At 43.9% G+C, this 22,019-nt stretch overlaps 1 protein-coding gene across 1 annotated transcript in view; it reads left to right on the forward strand.

Moving 5' to 3' along the window:
• DCHS2 (dachsous cadherin-related 2) overlaps nucleotides 1-14,767 on the forward strand; it is a 181,204-nt gene extending 166,437 nt beyond the window's left edge. The window contains exons 17-20 of the mRNA XM_060246623.1: nucleotides 1,951-2,081; nucleotides 9,749-10,035; nucleotides 10,124-10,262; nucleotides 11,299-14,767. Of these exons, the coding sequence (XP_060102606.1) occupies nucleotides 1,951-2,081; nucleotides 9,749-10,035; nucleotides 10,124-10,262; nucleotides 11,299-13,934 (3,193 nt within the window). The 3' untranslated portion in view covers nucleotides 13,935-14,767. The remainder of the gene's footprint in view (nucleotides 1-1,950; nucleotides 2,082-9,748; nucleotides 10,036-10,123; nucleotides 10,263-11,298) is intronic.
• The last annotated feature ends 7,252 nt before the right edge of the window (nucleotides 14,768-22,019 follow it).

Here is a 22,019-nt window from a genome sequence, read left to right on the forward strand (position 1 = left end):
AAGCAGAGAAGATCAGTAATCAGAAGCACATTCTTCTTGTACTTCATGGGCTCCAAAAGTATTGTTTACCTGTAGAAGGAAGATATCTGCTGAAATCAGGAGAACTGTCTCCACACAGAGGGGCATCAGAGTTTTTTCTTTACCTACCACAGAGGTTTGTCCTCTCACCTGAATTTTTAGTACCCAAAATGCTGTTTATGAAATTTGAGGATCCCTACAGAATGCCTTTTCATTCAGTATTTGGTCTCAGGTACATCCAGTGCTGCGATGAATATGAGAATTGTTGCATCCTGGCCATACTTTCAACTTTTTTGAACAGGACTTCAGAATTGTTTCATTTAATTATCCTTGTTGCAAACTGCATGTACAGAAATATACAAGTGGGTGGCCTGTGACACTTGTGGGTGGAGAATTCCTTCTTCCCTTATTGTGTTCCAGGCTCCACCACCCATCTTAAGCCTGGCATTGACAACAACATTGAATTATTATTTTTAAATGGTTCCTTGACTACTCAATCAGTAGACTATTACATTTAAAGTAACAACCATTCACAATAGAGGATTCACTTTTTCAAAACTTAAATTAACTGTTATTTCACCTCAGCAGTATACTGGTCTGAAATGTTAAGGCCCTTAAAATAGGGGCTTCAGAGGGGAAGTGCTGACAGAAGTTTAATTTAAATGTCTTGGTTGAGATGTTTTTATGGCGTTTTCTTTTTCACTGAAACCTAAGGAACCGATTATTTTAGTAAATATTTCCATATGTACCTTACTGATATACATTCTAGACAAAATATGAAATTATGTGTGTTTACAAACTCAAATGCAAGTCTGTAATTCAAGTAATATGTTCTGACAATTTTTGAGCCACAAAAACTTAGAGCAGAACTGGTGTGGTAGATGAATGGCAGTGGATTCTGTAGATTAAATTTCAGTTTATTGTGCCCAGCTCTCTTGTGCAAATAATAATAATGCCATTTGTCACTTTTGAAAGGAAGTTGCTGTGTCAAATATGAAGAAGATGAATTCTGCGTATTGGTTTAATAAGTGTATATTCTGGCATCCCAAGTTTTGAAGTAAATTATAATGAAATTCATAATAAAAGACAGGCTTCTAAAGGCAAAGGAAAAATACCGCTTATTAATTTAAACCTGTTTACAGTATGTAAAACATCCAACATCCATGAAGTATCAGTGTCAGTCCCTAGTCTTGCTCTCCCTGCCACCCTTTTTATCAGTTTATGGTTCACAAACTCTGTCTTTTCCCAGAACTATATTCATGATGATGAATTAATATTATTGGTATTTATCTTGACATTCTGAAGCAATTTAATTGGATTGCTTTATTCTTTTATGTGTAACTTTGCAAAAAGCATTCTTAACAGATCCAGAGTGCTTTTCTTTAAAGAGAGGTAACTGTTTACTGTTCACAGCCAGGCAGGCATTCCAATCCAGTGATCATCCAGACTCTCTGTCCACATCTTAATGCAGAGATTGGACGCATGTCCACATCAGACTACTATGGGTATTACTAATCGAAAACTCACTTTGGAGTGTGGATAATTCTGGAGTGAGTCCATTGAATATTTCTTAAAGGTGACAAGAGTGCAATACCTGTAGCTGTTTTGTATAAAAAATATTAAGCATTTTGAGAATATTGATAAAAGAACAATAGGGCAAGATCCATTTTAGCAGAACAATGCTCGTGAAACAAGTGTTCCTGCCTCTCCCCTTCAAGGCTGTCCTGAGCCTCTTTTACCCCCAAAAATCATGTTCTTGAGGAGAGGAAAGTTTGCAGAGAGAGGAGATGATTTCCCTTCCTCTTTTCCCATGGGAGAAAATGTGTTCTGTTAGTGAAAAACATAGCTAGGATCCACCCTACAGAAATATATAGATATTTTATTTCTGGAAGATGTTAACATGATGACCTTGTTGTGGCTAATTTTTAATAGGTTGGTTTTACAAGCTGCTGATGGGGGAGCTCCCAGGCTATCAGCTACGAGCACAATAGAAATACAAGTAGTGGATGTCAATGATAATGTTCCAACTCTCCAGCCACTAGGCACAGTGGAACTCCCTGAAAGTAAGTGGGGTGACTGCTAGGCTGTAATATACATTTTTGAAATGGCAATGGCTGTTCAAAAGTAGTACTTAATTGGGCATTACATGCAGAGAATGCTTCATTTTCTGGTGTTTGTTTTTGTAGCCTTTCCAGACCCATGGAAAGATTGTACACTGGGTCACAGAACCAGATGGAGGAATAGCCACAGAAGTCGGGGGCAGGGTAGCTGAAATAGTTCCTTCTTCTTCCACAAGGGCAGTTCCACTGAGGATAGGGGAAGCGGTCTCTCCTCATCCCCTTGTTCTTCCTCATTCCAGTTTACTGCCTCACATACCTCTTCCTCTGTATAGCTCCTACAACGCCAAGATTAATAATTGGGGGGTGGGGGGAGGGCTGAAAGAACTTCTGGAAAGGAGAGAGAGAAACATAAGAAAATGTCATAGATACTGCCCATTAAATGCTTAATATTCTTGTGGTATATTTATGCTAACTGTTTATAGAAGCCTTTGAAGTCACAAGTATTGGTTAAAATATACTGCTACAAGAGTCAGATGTCAAACGCCTGAGATTTAGTTTTTGTTTCCATTTTGGGAAAATAAATGCAATTCATAAGCCAGTACTCCCTTATTAAATGTTGCTATTCTGGTTTTGTTTACAGAAGTAACACTGATGTTATGAAAATAAAATAACGATAAGGAATCCACTGAAGACAGTAGAACTAAATAGGGATGCTAGAGATCTTCTTCGTGGTCTCTGTGCAGTCCCACACATGGGTCTTGCCGCAGGCAACGGATCCATTCCTCGGAGCTCCAATAGCTCGTTTATAACGTCTTTTGGCGCGCTTTCCTCCCGCTCTGGGGAGCAGGCAGCGACCGCGCATGCCTGGAGCGGGGGGAGAGCGCCCCTTCCACTCAGTTTCTTTCCTACCGCCGCCCGGACAACACCTCCCTCGCTGCGTTCCTCCTTAGCTCGTCTGTTACTTCATCCGCTTCTTTCCTCCTTCACTGGTATCGTATTTCTATCTCTTATATCTTCTCTTTCGTCCCAAAAAAAAAAACAAAAAAAAAACAAAAAAAAAACCCCGTTCTGCGCTTTCTTTCCCCTTTTCTCCCTTCCCCCCCCTCCCTTGTCCGGGGCGCATGGAAGGGAAAGTTACCTTCAAAAAGTGCACGCGCTGTGGGACCAAAATCCCTACTACAGACGGCCACAGCCACTGCCTTTTTTGCTTGGGGGAATCTCACCGAGTCGACTCCTGCCCTCATTGTGCGAATTTCGGAAAGCAGGCCCGAAAAAACCGCGCGGCAAGGCTCCGGAGTTTCCTGATCGAGTTGTCCTTAAGGGCTATGCCCACATCGGGCTCGCCGCCTCCCCAACAACAAGCGGGAGATTCGGCTTCTACGGACGTGTCTCTCGCTAAACAGAAACACAAGTCCGATAAAAAATCTTCGAAGCACGCCGAGACCGGCCATAAGGCTTCGAAGAAATCGCGCCACCTGGAACCCACGGGTCCGGCGCACAAAAAGTCTCGTCATCCCGGATCGGCCGATTCGGGCCCGAGGAAACTCCACGCGCACTTGGCTCCCAAGAAGCCTCAGCCTCCAATTTCGACATCGACCTCCATGGATCCTGTGACTCCAACTCAGCCTGCTCTTCCGCTTGAGTTGACGACTCCGTCGGACGTCATCACCGACATGCCCCAACTGACGCCTCACACATCTACAGCAGTTGAGGTCATACCGGTCCACTCTCGTTCGCCCTCGGTGCACAGCGTGGTCCCGACCGACTTCCTTGAACCCGATCTTACTAGTGAGTCTACCCAGACCTACCTGAAACCCCCGCTTCGAATCGGATCCTTCCGCGATATCGGGATTTCTCCCCTGTATAAGGACCTCCGAGACGTCGGGATTTCTCCCCTGTACAAGGACTCGGCCGTTCAGGCCTCAAACAAGGGGCGCTCTCGCTCACCCTCACGTCGACTACGATCCCGGTCACCGCTCAAGGCTCGCTCCAGATCACCGCGCCGGCGCCGAGACTCCGACTCCTCTGATTATTATCGGGACTATTATGCCCCCAGATACGACCGGCACCACTCTCGCTTTCATCGTCCTTCTCGTTCTCCTTCTCTTGAGGGCTCAGGTTATTCCCCGTACCAATACGAGGACTCTCCTAGACCCCGTGATCGACTCCGTGACTTTTCTCGACGACTCCGCGATTCTCCACGCCGTGATTACTCCCGGGATCGGACCCGACAGCCACGCCCCCGCGGCTTCGACCATGACCTCTCTTCTCCACCCCGTGACCAAGATCGGACCCGTGAACATGCCTATCCTCGGGATCGGATCCGAGAGCCGGACTACTCTCGCTATTCCCCTCGACTCCGCGAAAGGCTTCGGGAATCTGTTCGTCACTCTGATCTACAGCGACCCCGGGACCACTACCAGACAGAGGACGCTAGACCGCGCACTCCATCAGCCTCGGCCGCGATTGCTCCTCCGGTCTCCACTCCTACAGACCAACCTGCTCAGACGATGAAATCTCAACCTGTTCCTTCGGACCCGATCCGACCCCCGCACTCTCCCTCGGGTGAGGATTCCCACTCCGACCCGGAATCGTCAGCATCCTCAGACTCCGAGGACCGTCCTGACTCGGTAGCCTCGGATTCGGTACCACAGCCCCGACTATCTCCATCTGATGCGTCCAAGGCCTATCTCCACCTAATTACAACCATGGCCGAAGCCCTCAACATTACTCTTCCGTCGGACTCACCTAAGGTCTCTGACCTTGTACACGACCTCGTGCAAACGGACTTTCCACCGGGCTCGCTTCTTCCCATGCTCCCGGTACACCTCGAAGGCCTCCGCGAAACCTGGGACAAACCTGCCTCGGTTCCACCTACCGCGAAACGCTTTGACTCTCTCTACAGAGTTCACGCTCCTGAGGCTAAATTTCTTGCTTCTCATCCGGCGCCCAACTCCATTATCGTGCACTCAGCCACTAAGGCTAAACCATCCAGACATCCGACACCTCCTGACCGTGAAGGCAGGAAATTGGACACCCTGGCAAGAAAAATTTTCGGCCTTGCCTCTACAAATTCTAAACTAAACAATTATTTAGCCTACTTTTCAGCCTATGTCTACAACTTGGCTAACCAATTTACGCCTCTTATTTCCGCCCTTCCTGAACCCTCCCAAAGAACGGCCTCCGGCTTGGTATCAGAGCTATCTAGAGTGTCCAAGCAACAGATCAACACCATACGCCATGCTGTTTCTTGCTCGTCCAGGGTTTTTGCATCCTCTGTTGCCTTACGACGCCACGCCTGGCTGAGGTCCACAAATCTACAACCGGACATTAAACAAAAAATAGAAGACCTTCCCTTCGATGGCCTCGGCCTTTTCCATGCTTCTACTGACGAAGTCTTAGCCTCGGTGGATGATGGCCGCAAACGTGCCAAGCGCTTGGGAGTTTCCCAACCGTTTTCCCAGCGTCCCAACCGTGCAAAGCCCTGGAGACCATCATTTCAAAGACGCCAAGGGTCACCTAAGCGTACCGACTTCTGGAAGAGGAAGACTGGCCAGCAGAAACCGCAGTTTCAACAAAGACCGCGGTCACAACAGGCCAAAAAACCCTCCCTTCCTTCTAAACAGTCTCTTTGACTCCCCCGTACCGCTCTTCAACACACGTCTGTCACCGTTCCTTCCGACTTGGAACTCGATAACAACCGACTCCTGGGTGCTGACCATCGTGCGTCTAGGTTACGCAATCGAGTTCATTTCTCCACCTCGCCACCACTATTTCACAGCTACCCCCCCCTCTCCCCTCCTCCGTCAGGAGATCCTGGACTTGCTCCACAAGGAAGCCATAGAGCCCGTTCCCCCCCTCCATCGGGGGACAGGCTTCTATTCAAGATACTTCCTTGTTCCCAAGAGGGATGGAGGAAGGCGTCCCATTCTAGATCTAAGGAAGCTCAACAAGCACATCGCATACAGGAAGTTCAGAATGATCTCCCTGCAGTCCATTCTGCCTCTTATCCCCAGGAATTCCTGGATGGCTTCCCTAGACCTTCAGGACGCTTACTTCCATGTGACAATCCGACCTCAACATCGGAAGTATCTACGATTTGCCATGGGCCGGGACCACTACCAATATGTGTCCCTACCTTTCGGCCTCTCCACTGCGCCCCGCGTGTTCACCAAGTGCATGGCGGTTGTGGCAGCTGCACTTCGCACTCGGAACATTCCAGTCTTCCCGTACATCGACGACTGGCTCCTGGTGGCCCCGACACAACAGCAATTGGAGCACAACCTCGACACAGCTCTCACTCTTCTGAGCTCCCTGGGTCTCCGCGTGAATACATCAAAGTCGCACCTCACACCTACCCAGGACCTCAAGTTTATAGGCGCCCTTCTCTGCAGCTCCCTGCATCGAGCTTTTCTCCCAGAGGATCGGGCATGCACTATTATTGCCCTAGCCAAGGCAGTTCAACAGCAACCCCGTCAGTCTGCGTTCACAATCCAACGCCTGCTGGGCCTTATGGCTGCAACGACATCTGTCCTTCGATTTGCCAGACTGCGAATGCGACAACTGCAGATCTGGTTTGTTCGAGCCTACAACCCTCAAACGCAACCGCAAGCTGCTCTGCTCACTATCCCACAGAGAGCGCTTCTATCTCTCACGTGGTGGACTGTGCCCAACAATCTACTAGAGGGCAAGCCGTTTCTACCGACTTCCCCTACGACCACTATAACAACAGATGCCTCCAAGTGGGGATGGGGAGCCCACCTAGAGGACAAAACTGTCAGAGGGCTTTGGACGACCACCGAGAGACTCATGCACATAAACTGCTTAGAACTGATCGCGGTGCACAGAGCTCTTCAATCATTTCTCCCATTAATAAAGGGCCAGCATGTCCAGATCTCTACGGACAACATGGCGACTGTTTATTATATAAACAAGCAAGGGGGCACCAGATCCCTCCGTCTCTGTCGTATAGCCGTACTGCTCTGGGAATGGTGTGTCAAACACAACATATTTATGACTGCCATTCATCTCCCCGGTGTGGAGAATACCTTGGCCGATTCCCTCAGCAGGTTTCGGATAGACGACCACGAATGGTCCATCACTCCGACCTACCTTCGCAGCATCTTCCGCTGCTTCGGAACACCCGAGGTGGACGCCTTTGCATCCAGGAACAATGCCAAGTGTCCTCAGTTTTATTGCAGGAGGGGCAACGACGCCTTTCTGCACGATTGGACAGGTCCCCTTCACTACTTCTTTCCACCGACCCCCCTTCTGACACGTGTGTTGGTGAAAATAACTCAGGATGGCACAGACTGCATCCTCATTGCGCCATGGTGGCCTCGGCAACCGTGGTTCACGAGGCTGCTTCAACTGTCACGCCACACTTACTGCCGGCTTCCTCCTGCGGGCGACCTCCTCTCTCAAGCCAACGGTCAGGTTCTTCATCACAACCCTCGGGTCCTGGCCCTGACCGCCTGGAGAATACGGCCACCTTCCTCTCTACAGAAGTAGCCAATGTCATCCTCAACGCAAGAAAGCCTTCCACCAGACTTTCTTATCAGCGTAAATGGAAGCGCTTCTGTTCCTTTGCAACATCTTCTCAACTGCAGCCGGAAACGGCTCCACTTCCCCTAATTCTGGACTACCTACTTTCCCTACAGAAATCCGGACTCTGTTATTCCTCTGTGAAGGTTCACCTTTCTGCGGTTTCTGCTTTCCACAAGCCGATCGATGGCAAGACTGTGTTCTCCCATCCCTTATCAAAGTCCTTTCTCAAGGGCTTGTTGCACCTCAACCCACCGGTTAAACCATTTGTTCCGACATGGAGTTTATCGTTAGTCCTTTCCTGCTTGATGAAAGCCCCTTTTGAGCCTATGGCTACCATAGACCTCAATCTCCTTTCCTGGAAGACAGCATTACTCGTAGCCCTCACCTCGGGCAAACGGGCAAGTGACTTATGCGCTTTCCGCTACGATCCTCCCTACACCATTTTCCACAAGGACAAAGTTGTTTTGCGACCGGACCCTGCGTTCCTGCCTAAGGTTGTCTCCCAGTTCCACTTATCAACCTCAACTTCTCTACCAACGTTCTTCTCCAACCCATCCGACCAGGGACAACGAGCCCTGCATTCCTTGGACGTTAGAAGGGCGTTATCCTTCTACCTTGATCGTACACAACCTTTCCGTAAGGACCCTAATCTGTTTGTGGCCTACGGAAACCCCCACAGGGGTCTTAAAATTTCTACCCAACGTCTGTCAAAGTGGGTAGTCAGTGCCATCAGGTTGTGCTACGAACTGGCTAAGCAGCCTTTGCCCGACGGCCTTAAGGGCCACTCTACTAGAGCGGTCTCCACGTCTTCGGCCTTTCTACAAGGCGTGTCTCTAGAGGACATTTGTGCGGCTGCATCCTGGTCCTCTCCATCCACGTTCGTCTCCCACTATGCGATGGACGTTCGTGCGAGACGTGACGCCTCCTTCGGCCAAGCGGTCCTCAGATCCATCTTCCTCTGAAGCCAGGGGTGAGTGCATCCGCTTCCATCTTTACACTGCAGACCACGTCACATGATGGTTGATTGCGTGATTGCATGTGATTTGATTTTTCCTGTGACTAACCTTTTTCTTTACCAGCACCCTCCTCCAGTCCATCCAGCTGGCTAGTCACCCATGTGTGGGACTGCACAGAGACCACGAAGAAGATAAACAGGTTGCTTACCTGTAACTGATGATCTTCGAGTGGTCATCTGTGCAGTCACACACGCCCACCCAGCCTTCCCCGCTGCTGGCCTCTTGTGATTCTTCCGTAAACTTACAGTGTCATTGCCGGCGGCGGCTGGAAGAAACTGAGTGGAAGGGGCGCTCTCCCCCCGCTCCAGGCATGCGCGGTCGCTGCCTGCTCCCCAGAGCGGGAGGAAAGCGCGCCAAAAGACGTTATAAACGAGCTATTGGAGCTCCGAGGAATGGATCCGTTGCCTGCGGCAAGACCCATGTGTGTGACTGCACAGATGACCACTCGAAGATCATCAGTTACAGGTAAGCAACCTGTTTATCCTTCTGTTTCTAGAAATGAAATCTCTTTGGGGTCTATCTTTAGTGACATGATAGTTGCTGCATAATGGCTCTTCCCTCTACACTCAGCAATTCTGGAAGTAATCAAATAGAACAGGGGTGGTCAATGGCATGGCCGATGGCTGGGGCTGATGGGAGTTGGCCACCCCTGAAATAGAAGAAATCTACATTGGGTTGAATTTTAGCAGTGCCCACATAAAAGGCTGGTTTAAGTATGTGTTTTTTTCCTATTGCTCCTTCCCATAGCCTCTGAACCTTAAAATGCTGGTTCTGAAGGTTGTGGGATTTGTAGAAATGAAAAGCCACACCTTCACTGAGGAGGTGAAAGCAATCTGGGTTACTCCTCTCTGCTTGTTCCATCAGTGGAGCCCTTTTGATCTAATCAGTTTTGTGGTTTGCAGTGAGAGAGGTTGCAAAAATGTTGTAAGCCATGCAGGCAACCATACTTATCACAGATTAAAATATTTTAATGTCATATTTTACTGTCATATTTTAATGTCAAATCTAGACTTCATAAAAATAGAATATGTATAAAAGGCTTGCATTTTATAAAACATGCAAAAAGAGCCATGGCTAGGGTCTCACCTTTGAATATGTCTCTTGCAGATACTCCACTTGGCTTCTTTGTGATTCAAGTACTGGCAGATGATATGGACCTGGGCCCACCTCTTCACTACAGTTTTGCTGAGGGTGGTAATCCTGGAAGGAAATTTGCCATTGACAAGTACAAGGGAATAATCACATTGGTGCAGGCATTAGACTTTGAAGAAATTGCTCAGCTTGAACTGTTGATCAGAGTTTCAGATTCTGTGCATCAAACCACAGAAAAACTTTTAGTCCTTATATCTGATATAAATGATAATCCACCAGTATTTACTCAGGATGCATATCAGGTAAGAACAAAAATATTGCCTTGGAAGCTTTTATATGTAATACTTCTGTCGTGTGTGCTTGAACTACTTTAATCTGTTTTCATTTCAGGTGGTGATACCAGAACTCACAGCTATAAATGATTCTCTCTTAACTGTGTGTGCCACAGACAGAGATTCAGGGAATAATGGAAAGATATCCTACAGAATTCTCTCATCCTCTGATGCATTTTCTGTTGATCCAAAAAATGGTGAGTCTGCATGCATTTGGTATGGAATGTGCATTATGGATTGTATGATTGTACATCCACATAGCCACATGTAATTACAGTAGTCACTGGAGAAAGTCAAACTGTAGATTTCAGCTAGAATAGACATGAAACACAGGTAGAAAAACCAGCCATGTTAAAGCTAAAAGACAATGATATTGGAAATCTTTTACCTTCAGGCTGCCTGCAAAGCACAGTGACAGACTTCCATGCTGTCCCTATTCCATGAAAAATGGCAAAAGTTTAAAATTAGACTTCTCTTTTAGAATGCTGTTCAGCACAAATTCTTGGAATTAGTGAATGGATTTTGTGGAAGGGATTGTTGCTGATCCTGAAAGTCAAAGTACCTTTAGGAATGGCATTAGATATGGCACAATGGAATTATCAGAATCCCATCCCCAGTTATGAACTCTTGTTTCATGTGTGCAGGAGTTTGCAAAAAAAGGGGAGGGTCAGGTCTGCCAGTTCTCCTTTTCCTCTGCAGCCAACTGTACTGTTCTTCCAGAAGATTACCTTATCTGCAGGAACTTTTTTTGGTTGCTGTGGAAAATATCAGAAAAGATTGCTTAAAACATTCTTGGTAGCTTGGAAAACCTTATTCTACTAAAATGTATAACAAACATCTCTGCCATGTTTGTTTGTTTTTTAATTTACACATAGTAGCCTATATTTTCAGGTTTGAAATGTTTTCAAATTGACAGGTGTTCCTTCCTCTTCACAGAGCACAGGAACAAAATAAACTGAAGCATGTTTCATCAGTTCATTTATCCATTCATTTAATTCCACCGTTCTCCCCAAATGGGGACCCTATGTGGCTCACTACAAAAACTAAAGTACAATTATACAAAACAAATGAACAAGAGAATGGAAGAGGGAAGGCTTCTAAAATGTAGAGTACTACTTCTGTCTTCCTCCCTCCCAGGAAATATTTCTGCCAGCTCTAGCCTATATCTTCAGGCTAAGATGAAGAGTTACTGGAAGTTTGTTACACCATAATGTATTTTTTGCTTTGTTGTAGGATCCCTATTTTTGACTAAGCCAGTGATGTACCAGGACAAAAATCCAATTATTCAACTCCTAGTGGAAGCAATTGACCATGGAAATCCTCCTTTGACTGCGGTTACTTCAGTGATTGTACATATACAGGATGTGAATAATTATGCTCCTCAGTTTACAATGGCAGCATATAATCTCAGTGTAAGAGAAAATCTGTCAATTGGAGAAAAACTGCTCACATTTTCTGCTCTTGATAATGACATGACACATGAAAATAGCTACATTGAATATTCCATTATTGGTGGTAATGGGAGTAACAAATTTCTTGTGGAAATGTTTGTCATTGGACCACAATCTCCAAATAAAGTGGTTGGGAATCTTGTGTTGAGAAGCCTTCTAGACAGAGAGAAAATGTCATTTTACCAATTATTAATTCTTGCATCTGACCGTGGAACTCCTCTTCTAAACTCCACAGCTACTGTATCCATCACAGTTTTAGATGTTAATGACAATCCACCTATATTTACCAGCTTGGAATACCATGTTCATGTTAGAGAAAATACCCCAGTAGGAAGTCATATTACTGTGGTTTCAGCAAGTGATTATGATGCTGGATCTAATGCAGAGGTCACTTACAGTATTGCCTCTGGAAATGAAAAGGAACATTTTCGATTAGATGGGAAAACTGGCTCCCTTGATCTGGTCCAACCTCTAGATTATGAAGAAACAGTGACATTCAGTTTGACTATTCAAGCCTCTGATGGAGGAGCTGGTCTAAAAAATATGGCTTTTGCTACTGTTTTTGTCAATGTTCTTGATGATAATGATTATGCACCAGTATTTGTGCTCCCCAACCTGGATTGCAGAGTACATGAAAATCTGCCCCCTTTTTCTTTTGTATGCACAATTTCTGCACTAGATTTTGATACTGGCCCCTATGGTCATCTTTCTTATGCCATCCAATCATCATGTTTGTCTGGCCATGGAACTTCTGTTGATGATGACATGTTTCTCATAGATCCTCTGACTGGGGCTGTCTGTACTAAACAAGTCCTTGACTTTGAACATCAGAATAAATATTGTTTTGTAGCTCAGGCAAGAGACAAGAGTGATGCCACAGCAACTGTTACAGTTCGGGTGACAGTTGAAGGAACAGATGAATTTGACCCAGTTTTTAGCCATGACCAATATTTTTTCAGTTTTCCTGAAAGGAATGAAGCAGGGCAGCTGGTCGGCAGAGTGTCAGCATCAGATTATGACAGAGGATTGGACGGTGTTGTTCATTACAGTCTGCTAACAGCATCCCCTTTCTTTTCTGTGAACCAAAGCAATGGGGCTGTCTATTTGACTAAATCTTTTCACAGGAAAAGGAGCAGCATAAAGAGAAAAGAAGGCACCCTTGAACTGCTTATAAAAGCTCATAGCCCCAAACTGGACTCTAAATTTAGCATATGCACAGTTCTGGTGAACATTTCTGATACTCCAGAGAGCTCTTCCCTGTTGGCACCACACACCTTGACCATTGGTATTGCTGCCTTTACTGTACTGTTCCTGTTTCTTGTCATCAGCTTTGCCATGCTTATTGTGAGATACAGACAAAAAGATGCAGTGAACTCCTGTGAGAAAAAAGAGATCCCATGCTGTTCAGCAACAGATTTGAATGCAGATAATGAAAGCAGTGCCCCTGAAGCTGCTCAGAATACTCCAATTCCTGCAGCAAGTACCCTTCCCATGAGCTCCATAGCTGAATGGCTAAGTTTGGTAGGCATTAGAGAAAAGAAGGATATGGCCAATCCATGCAGGCATTCAGACTCCAGTGGCCATGGTTCTGCAGAAGGCGAAACAGCAGAAGATGAGGAAATACAGAGGATTAATGAGCATCCTTGCAGAAAGAGTTCTGGCTCAGCTTTAAGTGACCGAGGCTCACGGATACCAGACTCAGGAATTCCCAGGGACTCTGATCAGCTTTCATGTCAGTCTGGAGAGACAGATGTGGTTGCTGTGAGTCAAAGTGCAGAGACTATTCCACTCTTCAGAGATGGAAGTGGAGGAGAGGAAATAAATTGCAACACAAGGTATACTAGCAATAACATGTCATTACTTCAGAACATGAGGATAAAGGAAATGGACGTCATGACAGACATCACACGAGATTGTAGCTTTATACTTGATCGCCAGAACTCCCATTATGGATCTCTTGCTACACTAGTAGACTCTGATGAGGATCTTAGAGGTAGTTATAACTGGGATTACTTGCTGAATTGGGAACCCAGTTTTAAACCTCTTGCATCTGTGTTCAGTGATATTGCAGAACTGACAGACGAAAGCATGAAAACATACAGCTTACCTAAGAAGAAATCTTTCATTTTCCCCCCTCCCTTGATTACTTCTGTAGCCCAGCCTGGTTTAAAGACAGTCCCCCCACGAATGCCAACTCTACTGCCTGGTCAGGTGTTTAAAAACTGTCCCCACTCACCCCTCCTCCATAATCTAAGATATCCTCCATCAGCCATGACTCCAAGTTTTTCTCCTTCTCTATCCCTGCTTACAGTGCAGACCCCTGTGGCATCCCCACTGACTTCACACCCTAGCCTCAAGGGGATGTGCCTAAGTCGGCTAACATGTGAACTTTCAACAGAAGAAGAAATTCAAGTGTAGGTTTTTCATTGGTACACAACATTAGTTGAACATTTGGCAAAAAGTGTTTGCCATGCTTTTTAATGAGCACAGCATGCCTTGTCTATGTATGTAAATATTTTTATTTTTATGATCTAAAAAGGATTATTTAGCTAAATGTTCTACCTGTCTAGCTTCACATTTTACCATTTGTTTATTACCTTTGTGGTATTCTTTTTTGAAATGCTCGGATTTCTACTGCGAAAAAGTAAATTCTGCATGCTCTTCTCACCAAGGGGAATCCCAGCTGAGGGATAAAAAACTTTCACATTTATGCTTGCTCTTAAAAAACTGGTGAATTGAGTGGTGGTGGTAGTGTTGGTGGAATTTGTTGGATGCCCATGGTCTCCAGGGAGCCAGTAGTTGACACATATGGCTGGTTGCTGCCCTTCAGGCAAGTATAATGATATTTTATCTCCTCCGCTAAACTACTCCTGTCCTTTTGGTTAAGCACACTTCAGCTGGAGCAAAACCGAGCCGTTACATTATATTCAATGCATGCAGAATCATAGACAGGCACACATTTTTGTGTGGTACACATTCATTGTATCAGATCAGCGTATATAGGCCAGTACTTTTTAGATTTTCTTTTGCTTTGATGTATACATAAACACCTTTGCACCTTTTTTTCTTGATAGGAGTGAATATTAAACCAAACAAGCCTAATGGGGAACATTAATTTATGAACTGTATATTTGCTTAATATGTATGCATATAACAAAATATAACCAAAATGTATGGTCATGACAATAACTGATATAATTGCTTAACTAAGTAATGTAACAGTTTTTGAAATATAATTTTTATATATTTTTCTACTGTGAAGCCTTAATTTTTATTCTCATCTTTTCAATATACTAAGGTGAGGTACTCAGGATAAGCAGGGCTAGGGCTTTGTCTGAATCTTCCTCCAGTGGGAGAAATATAACAGAGGCAGAGATTAATCTAATACTGGCAAGTAAGGTGCCTGAGTTTGGAAAACTTGTTTGGCTTACAGTACAATCCTAACATTTTCTTGGGAGTAAGCCAAATTGAATAGATCTGAATAGGATTCTGAGTAGAAGTGTTTAGGATCGCTTCCTTAAATACTATAACCTGTGTTTTGTTCCACCTAGGGTTTAGCCCTAAATTGTGTCAATAGTATTTAAACTAGTAATATATGGATTATTTAGCTTATTTGGTAGCTATCAAAAAAAAAAAAGAATTGCTGCACAGCTTGGAAGCGTTCTGATTGTTCCTGCAGACAATACTTGTCTTTCCAAGCATAGGACACCTCTGCGTTGGAGAAAGGCAGTGATCTCACCAGTGGTATCTAAAAAGGGACTTTGAATACCACTGTTTGCTCTGAGGAGGGGCTGTGGCATAGTGGCCAAGCATCTGATTTGAATGAAGAGGGTCAATGGTGCAATCCCCAGCATCTCCACTTAACAGGATCTCAGGTAGTAGTTGATATGAATGACTTCTTCCTGATACCCTGGAGAGCTGCTGCCAGTTAAAGCAGGCAATACTGACATTGATGGACCAGTGACCTGACTCAATATATGGCAGCTTCTTGTATTAATGTATTTACAACAAAGGCAGCCTTATGCAGGGAAGATCTCTCATATAGTCAGCTTTTATCATAGCTGAGGCTAAAACTGATTACTGATCAAAATTGATTACTAATCATCAGTTGGAACATATTCTTAGGAAGTTGTGTTATTCCTATTCATACAGTTCTCCAAGGCATATTTGTCATGAATTAGTGGGTGATTCATCTCATGTTCTTTCAGTTTCACAGGGTTGCCATATTACCATCAAAAATTCTACTGCATACCATTATTCTCACATTGTAACCTGTGGTATCAAAAACTACCAGCATGAAATTTTTAAAAAGAGGGAGAGACAGAGACAAAAGTCCATGAACTGGCGGAGACTGACCAAGAGAAAGATCTTGGGGTCATGGTAGATAACTCACTGAAAAGGTCGAGACAGTGTGCAACTGCAATAAAAAAGGCCAACGCCATGCTGGGAATTATTAGAAAAGGAATTGAAAACAAATCAGCCAGTATCATAATGCCCCTTTATAAATCGACTGTGCGGCCTCATTTGGAATACTGTGTACAATTCTGGTCACCGCACCTCAAAAAAGATAGCACTGGAAAAAGTGCAGAAAAGGGCAACTAGAATGATTAAAGGGTTGGAACACTTTCCCTATGAAGAAAGGTTAAAACGCTTGAGGCTCTTTAGCTTGGAGAAATGTTGACTGAGGAGTGACATGGTAGAAGTTTTCAAGATTATTCATGGGATAGAGAAGGCAGAAAAAGTACTTTTCTCCCTTTCTCACAACATGAGAATTCGGGGACTTTCAAAGAAATTGCTGAGCAGTCACGTTAGAACTGATAAAAGGAAGTACTTTACCCAAAGGATGATTAACACATGGAATTCACTGCCACAGGAGGTGATGGCGGCTGCAAGCATAGACAGCTTCAAGAGGGGATTGGATAAACATATGGAGCAGAGGTCCATCAGTGGCTATCACCACAGAGTATTGTTGGAACTCTCTGTCTGGGGCAGTATACTCTGTATTGTTGTCCTGGCACCACTGATGGACCTCCTGATGGCACCTGGTTTTTTGGCCACTGTGTGACACAGTGTTGGACTGGATGGGCCATTGACCTGATCCAACATGGCTTTTCTTATGTTCATTGAGGCAAGCCATCCTGAGCTCCTTGGAAGACAAGCGGTGTATATATAATGAATGAATATACCTTCAACTTCATGGCTGGGTTCAGACTGGCATTTTGAGCCAAGATACAGGCGGACCAAAACAGCATGACTAAACGTGTGTGTCTGCCTCCCGTCCTGCTCCTGTCCCCGGGCTGTCTAATTCGTGCCACAAAAAGCTACCACTTTGGATACCAGCCCATTATCAGCAAACTCGCTACTGGTTCAAAAGGCTGAATAGTGGAAACTGGTGAAGCTCTTATGTGTAACTCAAGCTTGCCTCTCATGTTGCTTTGGTGGAAAATGTATCCCCTGCTAATATCTAGAGTAAAGGTGCTTAGTAAAATCTAATTTTCAACCTCCATCATTGTTATCTCAGAATAGGAGCAAAGCCAGGCTGTAGGGAATTTTTAATGTAGTTCTCTCTGTTGTGTACCATATTCTGCTGTCAATGCTATTGTAGGTCTTCTAAGGAGCAGGGGTAGCATGCAGGTTTTCCACTTATGCTTATACTACAACAAAATGGCACCTCCTCAATAGTAACTGGCAAGTCCTTTGTTGCCTCTGGTGGGGTCTCCTTGCTCTTGGATCAAGTTGTTGTTAACCAGTGCCTTTTTGAAAGCATTAGCTCTGCTGATTCCTCTTTTGCCAAATACATGCAGAGGATAATTAGGCTTAGGAAATATTGTTATGCTCACGGTTTTTGTTACATTTTTCTTTTTAATATATGTATTTACTAATTCCATGTCCAAAACTGTGAACTACGTTAAGCAGATGTATTTCAGTCTCATGTGTGGCTGAGCTGGAGGAAAAATGTGAATACACAATGAAAGAGTCTGCAGTAAATCATACGTCAGCTCTTTTCACCTCACTTTTTTATTCTCTGTGTAAACAATGTAATTTGTTTAAATTATTGTGAGTTTAGTTTTCAGTTGCCTCAAAAGTCCATTGTTCTTTACAGATCAGTATACACTAGCAAAGAAGGAACACAACTTGTTAGTGGAAAAATATATTAAGCCCAAAGTGCTAAAGCTATAAAATAAGACAGTTGTTTCTCCTAGAATCTTGGCAACCTGCCACTCAAAATTTGACTTGCTTACAGCCAATGCATACATTTGTTTAATTCAGGACCAAATTCATATCAAAATGCCATATATCAGCAATCATTTTTGAATTGGCACCATAGCAGGTTCTTGCACAAAGAAAAAGCTCCTGGCCCCAATCCAGGAAAACTTAATTGCATTTAAATCCCAGTGATCCAACAGGATTTAGTTAAGATACACTGTCTCTGTATCAGGCTCTTTGTTGTAGGAATTCCAAAGGAGGGGTAGTAGTAGGAAACACCTTAAAAGTATTCAGATGGATCCTGTGAACTGTGAATGGAAGGCACTCATAGAAGTGGATCTTACCCTGCTTTCCCTTCTCCCTAAAATACCTTAAAAGCCAATGATGAAAGTTGAGAAGTTGTAGACCACATGCCACTCACAAAGTACAGGAGACTACAGTGAAGAGGGAACTGGAAAAGTTTGCAGCTGCTTCTTGTGTCAGCAAAAAACTTGCTGGCCTGTGTGTCCTCCACCATTGGAAGGAAGGAGGTGGGACAGTTTGGGCACTTTGTCTGTAATGCACCCCCCACCCCCGCTTTGGCTTTTTGGAGGTCTTGGAGAAATGCTTGGTTGCTTGGTGAGGGGGTGCATGAAATAATGGGGGGAAATCTGCACCCACCGATGCAACAAGCTCTCTTACTTTGTTATGTGGATTTAGAATTCAGTGTTAGAATATTACTCTGTTGAATAATGATGTAGTATGTAGTGATGGCCTACAGCACATTTCATAGTTACTGGACAAAATTGGTTACATTTATTAAAATTATTTATACCCCACCTTTCCACAGGACTCAACCCCAAAACATAACAGAGAACCTAATGTGCCATCAACTCAGTTGTTAAACATTTTCAGCACCACAGCTATAAACAAAACACAAAGTAAGCAGAAGTCAAACAATATGGCATTATAAGAAAATTAGTCAGGAAGACATTTCATTAAAAAGAATAAGACTGTGGACGATACTATAAATATGTATTATTTGTTTCTGTGTGTTCTTCTGCCTATGTAATACCATTTCTTGCATTGTTTAATATGTGTTGTTTAATACTTTTCAAACTTTAAAATCCTAGTATTATTGCATTGTTTATTATGTATGTCTTCATCCTCTTGATTGTACTAACTGGAATGAGTTTCTGGCTTCTACCACAGTAGTATTCACTTCTGATCCTCATCAGCTGGTATTGGTGATAAATTTTGGCAAGATCACTAAGTTTTCAAGATAGTGGAGGAGAATTGGTTCTTTTTATCCTTAACCTTGACATGAGACCATGTGACCAAGTGCACATCCCCAACTGCACTGGCATGCATTTCAGGCATTGTATCTCCACTTCCTCAGTATTCCTTAGGCCCACAACATGCTGTGCAATGCCGTATGAGCTGTACAGCATTGCATGGGGCTGCTTACAGAGCTGTATGGGGCTGCTTACAGCAGAGGTGGCCAACGGTAGCTCGCCAGATGTTTTTGCCTACAACTCCCATCAGCCCCAGTCAGCATGGCCAATGGCTGGGGCTGACGGGAATTGTAGGCAAAAAAGTCTGGCGAGCTACCGTTGGCCACCCCTGGCTTACAGTATGGGGTAGCTTCTCACACTGACTGTTCACCAGTAGTTGCTCTTAACAGAAGTAACACTCACTGGACTAGGGCCTGCACATTTCTTATTGCCTTTAAAGGAATAGGGCATGTTTCTGTAAATTCATTTAGTTAGTATGTTGCAAAAAAGAGAGAATATATATTAAACCCTATCTTATACAGCTGGCTTCGCTCTCCTTAAGTCTTGCTCAACACCCTGTTTTTGGAATGCTTATTCCAGCTTTGAGGATACTGTCAGCCCAAAATAGAGAATATGTCTTCTAAACTGATAAATGTCTTCAGTGATTTTTCGTAAGAGTATCCTAATACATAAAAACACGCTGTGATATAGGCTTACATCTTCACTGTGAATTTATTGTTTTATTTCAATATTTTTAATTACTAAATGATTGTGTTTCTCCAAGATCTTTCCCCAATGTTTTAACTTAGAAAACTGAATATTCTTCTGGCTTGAACAAGTTCTGCCAGGAGAAACAGCTTGCAGCAGGAATTGGATTCATTCCATATGCTGCACCTGGAAGAAATGGTGTACCAGTGATATAATTGGCAGCAATGAATCAGTTCTCTTCAAAGTGATGGATATAAAACAGCAGGAAACATGTTGCCAAAGAGACATCGGGAACCTGGAATCTTGCATAGAAATGTGTGCATTCTTGGAAAAGAGTAGTTCTTTCACGATACATAGAATAAGTACTGTGTTTTCTTGTGTTTAGGGAAATCTCTCTCTTTTTAAATGCAGGCCATCAACCAAGAATGACAGGTAGAAGGAGATCAATTACAATTTTTGTCTGATACATTTGAGGGGTTTTATACACTTCCATTATCAACATATCAAATTCCCAAAGTGGCCCCATCTGTGGATACTTAAATGTCATGGACAGATGTCAGATGTTTCTATATATCTCAGAAAAGCCCCAGGCATGCAGAAAAATCTAAAAGAAAAAGACAAAAATGACACATGGGGGGTAATCCCCCTCAAAAATAGTAGAATTAGAGCTTGTAGCACCAAGAAAAGAATGCTCTTGGGCCATTGCTAGGCAACGATGGCAGTATTGCCACCCTTGGTACCTGTCAGTATAAGGCAGGGGTGGGGGCAGAGCCCTCTCCAGAGTTATTTTGACCTTGGAGGGAGGACTCATCACAGCCAGGCACAGTAGCAACCATTTAACCGCTTGCTGTCACCTGACTTGTATAATTACCCAGGTCTAGCTGATTGCTACCGTTTGACAGCAGCTGCACCAAGAAATCTGATATGGTTGTAGTGGTTAGAGTTGTGGGCTAGGATTTGGGAAATCCAAGGTCAAATCCCTATTATGTCATGGAAGGTCACTCAATGACTTGGGGTCAGTTATGCATTCTCAGCCTAACCTACCTTACAGGATTGGTGTGAGGATAAAATGGAGAATGCTGTAAACAGATTTGGGTCCCTACTTCGGAGCAAGGTGGGGTATAAATAAAAGAAATGATATAGCTGAAGATGGAGGAGAAGGATAAAAGGTTGGTGGGAAGGAAGGAAAACAAGAAGCATGGAAAGGTTCCCAAGGAGTTGTTGGAAAGAGGAAATAGTGTGGGAAAGGGATACAAGGAGAGTGAGGTACCTCTCACAGTATCTGGAACCAAGCAGAGTTTTCCCAGGAAGAGGCTTCTGAGGAGGGAAGGCTGAAGAGTGGAGAGAGATAGTGGTAGCTTGGCTAGTTGGTGGGAAGGAGTGAAGGAAACAGAAAAAGAAGACAGGTTATTGGAGCTTTCAGGGAAGGGAAAGAGGAGATAGTGGGGGAGGGGAGAAATGAGATGCCTCCCTCATCTCCCTGTGGGTCCCTACTTATTAATATATCTAATTCTCAATAGAGCTCATCTGTAGATACTTAAATCTGAAGACTGAGTCTATGCTCCAAGAATAAAGGTCTCTACAAATCTCGGAAAGACCCCAGGCTTGCAGAAAAATCGGAAATCTTAAAAATGTATTGGGAATGGGTTAAAATCCCCAGAATTATGAAAGGAATACCTGTAACTTTCAAAAAACAGATGCATTCAATGGCCATTCTGGGGCAACTGTGATAGTATTGCCAGCCTTCAAGCCTTGGTTTCCAACAGTAAAGGGGAGATGAAGGGGCAGAGCTCTTCCAGGGCTGTTTTGACCCATGAGGGAGTACTCATCATGATAAGGCACAATAGCAACCGCTGAACAACTTGCTGCCAACTGACTTGCATAACTCAATCAGGATGAGCTGCTTCCTACAGTTGAAGAAGCAAAAACAGAACACAATACCAAAAACCACCACGTCCACATCATAAAGTTTAAACTCTTATGTTCATTTCCAAAATAGTTTCAGAAGCTTAGTGAAAAACAGCCAGTTTCTGTTACCTAGACATATGTTTAAATTCATATATTATTGTAAAATACGTTCTATTTTACCACCATATCAAGATTCCAAACAAGAATACTTACAGAAAGTTTACATACAAAAAGTTCCATTTACAAATATTCCTCTCCTCTGTAGATTCCAATATTAATATAAATACCTATTCAGTCAGTACAGCAGAGAAACAAGAGTACAAAAGTTAATTCAGCCATCAATATACCCATTCTGGATAGTTCAAGACGTTTCAATGCATGTCTTCTTTGGTTACTGACTGCTAAATGGAACCCAATTTAAATTCTT

This window comes from Heteronotia binoei, chromosome 9 (genome assembly GCF_032191835.1).
Source record: "Heteronotia binoei isolate CCM8104 ecotype False Entrance Well chromosome 9, APGP_CSIRO_Hbin_v1, whole genome shotgun sequence".
Lineage (NCBI taxonomy): Eukaryota > Metazoa > Chordata > Lepidosauria > Squamata > Gekkonidae > Heteronotia > Heteronotia binoei.